General features: G+C 42.4%; 1 protein-coding gene across 5 annotated transcripts in view; it reads right to left on the bottom strand.

Annotated features, from left to right (window-relative positions):
• Nucleotides 1-419: 419 nt before the first annotated feature.
• Nucleotides 420-6,742, bottom strand: part of LIFR (LIF receptor subunit alpha) — a 133,356-nt gene continuing 127,033 nt past the window's right edge. For all 5 annotated transcript variants that reach the window (XM_056546174.1, XM_056546202.1, XM_056546191.1 and 2 more), the window contains 4 exons: nt 3,837-3,995; nt 2,920-3,013; nt 2,065-2,143; nt 420-1,396 (listed from right to left, as the gene is read on the bottom strand). In XM_056546174.1, coding sequence (XP_056402149.1) covers nt 776-1,396; nt 2,065-2,143; nt 2,920-3,013; nt 3,837-3,995 — 953 coding nt within the window. In that variant the 3' untranslated portion in view covers nt 420-775. The remainder of the gene's footprint in view (nt 1,397-2,064; nt 2,144-2,919; nt 3,014-3,836; nt 3,996-6,742) is intronic.

The following is a 6,742-nucleotide window of genomic DNA, read 5'->3' as shown; positions in this document are numbered from 1 at the left end:
TAAGATTTTTTTTAATAGACGTAATTTACAAATCTGTTTAACTTTCTGGCACCAGTCGATTTAAAAAAAATAAAAATGTTTTCCAGTGGAGTACCCCTTTAATGTGACTTGACCATCATTCACCGATGATAAGCATATTTAAAGGGGTACTCCGCCCCTAGACATATTACCCTCTATCCAAAGGATAGAGGATAAGATATATGATCGCGGGGGTCCCGATGCTGGTGACCTCCACGATCTCCCTGCTGCCCCGAGCATTCGTTTAGAGCATCGGGTGCAGCGCAGGAGGCTCGTGACGTCACGGCCACTCCCCCTCAATGCAAGTCTATGGGAGGGGGCGTGACATAAGTCACGCCCTCTCCCATAGACTTGCATTGAGGGGGCGTCTGTGATGTCACGAGCCTCCTTTGGATAGGGGCAGAGTAACCATTTAAGGCAAGACAACTTGGCTGCCACTAGTCAATGAGGTCGTTTTCGGGAGCCACACCCAATGGCATGAGACTAGCTGGGTAGCTATGCAGCAACTAGGTGATTAGGTAACATTTTTGCACATTTTCCATGACTGGTAAAATCCCTTAAAATCAGTCTTTTGCCCTTTAAGAGAATGAACCAATGATTGCATTGATACAACTAATGCCGTAGGACGCGAATATGAAGTTCTACCCCGAAGACGATGGTTGGCAGCCATCAAAAACTCCTTCATGGACGAGCAGCTGGAGGGGGGGGGGGGGCGGGGCATGCTATGCGGCGCAGGACGATATTGTGTCACCCATGCTCATGCGTCTTGCTTATTCTGAAACAGTGACGATATCGACCATCCAGCGTGGGCCGGTTTGAGGGAGTCTTTATCATCCACCGGAGGGATGAGGAAATGTCTGGAGTTCACAGAGCAAGGGCTCCCGAAAGAAGCGTTTTCACTTTCCATGGACGTGGGGGAACCCGGAGAATCCAGGGCCCAGGTATTGGGGTGTCCCTGAGGTCTATACCCTGAAGATGCTGCCACTTGGTTTTCGTCCACCTGGTGGTCCACATTCACAGTATTAATAGGCAACTGCATCTGAGGTTTATACCCCGCTCCTTCCGCAAACTCCACATCCGGTTCGTCTTCTGAATTGGCCTGTGGCTGGTACATGGACTGGACATCGATATACACCACGGAGGGCGAGGCCGACCCCTCCAGCGCAGAGTTGGATGTATCTTCGGAAGAAGCCGGTTGGGTATATATAATACCAGCATGATTATCCTCCAGAGTTTCCGAGCCGTCCTCTGGAAAGGGACCGCCGTTTGACATGGGAGAATTCAATTCCGTGTCCAGGATTTTCGGAAACGGCTCTACCACTTCGACGCTGCTGGGGGTGCACCGGTTCATCTCCAGGGTTTTAATGGTTTTGCTTCCCTGAAAAATAAAGACAGATTGGAAACTTTTGTCAGAATTACTTAAAGGGGTACTCCACTGGAAAACATTTTTTTTTTTTTTTTTTTTTTTTTTTTTAAATCAAGTGGTGCTATAAAGTTAAACTGATTTGTAAATTACTTCTATAAAAAAAAATCTTAATCCTTCCAGTACGTATCAGCTGCTGTATGCTCCTCAGGAAGTTATGTATTTATTTTCTGTGAGACCACAGTGCTCTCTGCTGGCACCTCTGTCCATGTCAGGAACTGTCCAGAGCAGGAGAAGTTTGCTATGGGGATTTGGTTTTACTCTGGACAGTTCCTGAGACAGACAGAGGTGTCAGCAGAGAGCACTGTGGTCAGACTGAAAAGAACCTCCCATGAACTTCACAACTTCCTGTGGAGCATACAGCAGGTGATAAGTACTGGAAGGATTAAGATTTTTAAATAGACGTAATTTACAAATCTGTAACTTTCTGGCACCGGTTGATTTAAAATAAATACATAAATAAAATAAATGTTTTCCAGTGGAGTACCCCTTTAATAGGAGAAGTCAAGAGAAATCATACATATAGAGGATTAAATCTGCTGGTGACCAAAAGCATCCACGCTGCACCCAAAAATTTAGACATAAAGGGGTTGTTCATGAGAGGCCCATAGCGGTAACGTTACCTCAGGGCCATTCTTTGGGAACTGTAGAGCTTTACTGTTCTCGGGATTTGGGATATCAGGATAAAACGTTTCTTTGATCCTATAGTGAGAAATAAAATAAGATAAAGTTAACACTAAGACGAAAATACAACCAGAACCCTGAACTCAATCTCTATAAATTTAGACAAAACTGTGCTGCCCTGATCGTGGTTGTGTTTCCATCTCCACCTAATAGATGGCACTGTTAAAGGGGTATTCCGGCCTAAGACATCTTATCCCCTATCCAAAGGATAGGGGATAAGATGTCTGATCGCAAGGGTCCTGCTGCTGGGACTCCCGCAATCTCGGTGCATTGTATGCCAGGCACTGTCCCCGAGAAGTGACGTCAAGGCCACGCCCCCTCGTGATATCACGTCCCCTCCATTCATGTCTATGCCGTCACGCCCCCTCCCATAGACATGAATGGAGGGGGCATGATATGACATCACAAGGGGCGTGGTGTACAATTAAGTCGACTGTATTTAAGCTCAAGGTTTTGCTGGATCGGCAGTGAGGCGACTTCTCGTGACTTTACTTTCCATCCCAGTAATGTGAATCACAATCACAGGAAACAATTATTAATAAAACATCTGACTAATAATAACACACATTTTCGGGAAACTATCCAAATGTATTCTGTGCACGCTTCTTATTTTGAAATAAAAAAATAAATTATATATATATACCAGCAAGTATGTCTGTTTACAAACAATTCAAATTTTCTAAATTTTTGGGAAAGGGGGGAGAGGCGGGGTTCTAAACCAGCAAAAGGATTTTAGATTTTACACGTGCAGAGGTTCCTATTGTTATGTTCCTATCACACCCCATTCTACTTACCATTCTCTTTTTTGGTAGCATATGGCGCTGACCACAATGCCGAGTACAACTGCGACCACTATTGGAATTATGATGGCGAGTATTAGACCAAGAGCTTAGGAAAAAAATAAAACATTGTTATAAACAGGGAATCTTATGGATCATTCCACACATTGTTATAGACAGGGAATTTTATAGATTATTCTGCACATTGTTATAGGCAGGGAACCTTATCTATTATTCCACATATTATTATAGGCAGGGAATCTTATCTATTATTCCGCACATTGTTATAGGCAGGGAACCTTATCAATTATTCTGGACATTGTTATAGGCAGGGAATCTTATCTATTATTCCACATATTATTATAGGCAGGGAATCTTATCTATTATTCAGCACATTATTATATACAGGGAATCTTATCTATTATTCCGCACATTATTATAGACAGGGAATCATATCTATTATTCCGCACATTATTATAGGCAGGGAACCTTATCAATTATTCTGCACATTGTTATAGGCAGGGAATCTTATCAATTATTCTGCACATTGTTATAGGCAAGGAACCTTATCAATTATTCTGCACATTGTTATAGGCAGGGAACCTTATCAATTATTCCGCATATTATTTTAGGCAGGGAACCTTATCAATTATTCCGCATATTATTATAGGCAGGGAATTTCATTGATTATTCTGCGCAGTCCCAGTTCTCACACCCAGGAAAACAGAGCTAAATGTAGATATAAAAAGTATTCCTTAATAAGAACTAAACACATAAGAACATCTTAGTACACATTTGGAAGCCCCCCTATACTGCATAAGACCCCTGGAATATAAATAGTACACGAGGGCCCCATCTTAGATTTTGCATGGGAGCCAAGGAGATTCAGGTTATGCCTGGTGAAAGTAGTAAACACTATATAACACTATTACCATTGTCACTGGTCAGGACAGAAGATCGTTTCCTAGGGCCCACCCCTCCTTTGGTATAAGCTCGTAATTCCAGGGTATAACTTGTTCCGCTGCGAAGGCCTTCAATCTTTAACATGCGCACTGCCAGGTCGGTGATATTCTTAGGTGTGGTGTGATTAACTATAAAAGTAAAACAAAATTTAAAATAAATTACATTAAATGCAACATCAAATACTTAAAAATGAACACGATGTAATATAATGTATTACAGAGAAAAAGTGCATAGCAGGGGAACAAGGGATATTTGGGGAGGCTGGCATATCCCAAGTGAAAGAAGTAATAGTCAGCTGACTGGCATACATATGACCCAACTGCCCCCTGGAGGTGATGTTTGTGTGGAGAAGCACGTGGGATGCCAGTCGGGCCAATTCCCGGTAGATAGATCAACAAAAGATAGTAGAGGTCTCCAGTTCATGACATGAGTAAGAACTGGAATAGTCAGAAGTGCGTCTGTGTTTCATTGGGTTCTAAAGATTTTTAACTGGATCTAATAAAGCTTTAAGTAAAAGGAAGAGAGCAGAGAAAAGGTAAAAGTCTGGGAAAATTAGTTTCAATGCTGTTTTAAGGCCAGACCTTGGAAGGTGGAGGTGGGGGGGGGGGGGGGGGGGTCTTAAAAGGGCTTCCCCACTTTAACCCCTTAAGGACGCAGGGTATTTTCCGTTTTTGCACTTTCATTTTTTCCTCATCACCTTCTAAAAATCAGAACGCTTTCAATTTTACAACTAAAATTCCATATGATTGCTTATTTTTTGCGCCACCAATTCTACTTTGTAATGACAGTCATTGTACCAACAAATCCACAGCTAAACGGAAAAAAAATTCATTGTGAGACAAAATTGAAGAAAACATGCAATTTTGTAACTTTTGGGGGCTTCCGTTTCTACGCAGTACATTTTTCGGTAAAAATGAAACCCCCTCTTTATTCTGTAGGTCCATACAAGTAAAATGATCCCCTACTTATATAGGTTTGATTTTGTCGCACTTCTGAAAAAAAATCATAACTACATGAAGGAACATTTATACGTTTACAATTCTCATCTTCTGACCCCTATAACTTTTTTATTTTTCCACATATGGTCCGGTATGAGGGCTAATTTTTTGCGCCGTGATCTGAAGATTTTATCGGTACAATTTTTGTTTTGATGGGACCTTTTGATCGCTTTTTATTCATTTTTTTGTGCTATAAAAAATGACCAAAAATAAGCTATTTTGGGCTTTGGGAATTTTTTTGCGTGTACGCCATAAACCGTGCGGTTTAATTAATGATATATTTTCATAGTTTTGACATTTTCGCACGTGGCAATACCACATGTTTATTTTTATTTAAAAAAAAAAAAAAAAAAACTGTAAAGGAAGGGGTTAATTCATTATTAGTAACTTTTTTTTATAATTTTTTTTTGCTATGTTATAGCTCCCTCTAGTGGCTATAATATACATTACATTGATTCCTAACACTGTTCATAAGCATAGAAATATATGCTGAAGATCAGTGTTATCGGGGTTTGATTTCTCCTGCCTAGATCTCAGGCATGGAGAAGTCAATCGCCGATCGGACATGCAGAAGGCAGGTAACGGACCCTCCGTTCGTGTCCTAGCTGATCGGGACATCGTGATTTCACCGTAATGGTCGTGATCAGCCCGACTGAGCTGGCGGGATGCAATTTTTTCAACTTTGGAAGAGGCGATCAACTTTGATTGCCATGTTTAAAGGGTTAATAGCGCGCGGCACAACGATCGGTGCCGCATGCTATAACCTAGGGTTCCGGCTTTCATTAGCCGCCAGGACCAACCCGCTATGACGCGTTATAGACCGGGACCGGGCGCAGGTTGTACAGGTACGTCCTGTGTCCTTAAGAGGTTAAGGGGGTATTCTGCCCCTAGACATCTTATCCCCTATACAAAGTATAGGGGATAAGGTGTCTGATCGCGGGGGTCCCGCAGCTGGGACCCTCCGTGAAGCCCCCATCATTCTTAACAGTATGTTTAGAAAGCTGGGTTCCCAGGGCGGGGTTTGTGACCTCACACCACGCCCCTTTTTTGACTGCTTTTGATAATTTTTATACTGATGTAGGATGTGATAAAAAATCTATATTTTTGAACTTTGGTGTTTTTTTTTTTTAATGTTTATGCCTTTCACTGTACGGTATCATTAACATAATGTTTTTATAGATCAGACATTTCCGCACCCGGCAATACAATATATTTAGATTTATTTACATTTTTCCCTTTTTTTTATTTGGGGAGGGGCCTATTAACTTTTATTAATTATTATTATTATTTTTTTTACACTTTTAATTGCAAACACTGATCATTGCTATTATTGCTGTTATCGGCGAGCTGCCATAGAGCAGACCAGAGAAGACGACACCATAATGGCAGAAGGAGTCAGGTAAGCAGGCGTCCGGCCACCATTTTAGTTGATCTGATCCCCGCAGCACAGTGCAATCAGATCACCAACCGGAGCCGCGCAGATGCCATGAGGCTTTATTAGGCTATCTAGCCCGGCTACGTCACTGATTACAGTGCATAGCCCGCCCACTTGTTAGTCCTCGGGGGGCTGGTTACCCATGGCAACCAAAGTTCATATACCTGGTGCCGTGTGTACAGCGGCATAGGCGTGACCAAACGGTAAACCTGCAAAACTGAGCCGTCGCCGCTCCCCTGCTTGCAGGGGGCTGATTGTCTGTTCTCTTCCTGTCATGAGGATAGCTGCACATTAATGCCTGTTCTTCAATAAAGCTTCTTCGACTCTACTACAAGGGTGAGTGCTACGTCCATCACTATATGCTGCTAAGCTGCCCGAGTCAGTCCTTAACCACGGGACGGCCACTTGTGCCAATTCCCCCTCTAAAACACAGCCGTCCTCC

Source organism: Hyla sarda, chromosome 1 (genome assembly GCF_029499605.1).
Source record: "Hyla sarda isolate aHylSar1 chromosome 1, aHylSar1.hap1, whole genome shotgun sequence".
Taxonomy (NCBI): domain Eukaryota; kingdom Metazoa; phylum Chordata; class Amphibia; order Anura; family Hylidae; genus Hyla; species Hyla sarda.
The sequence above is the reverse complement of the archived record's forward strand: the minus strand, read 5'-3'. Positions and strand labels throughout refer to the sequence as shown.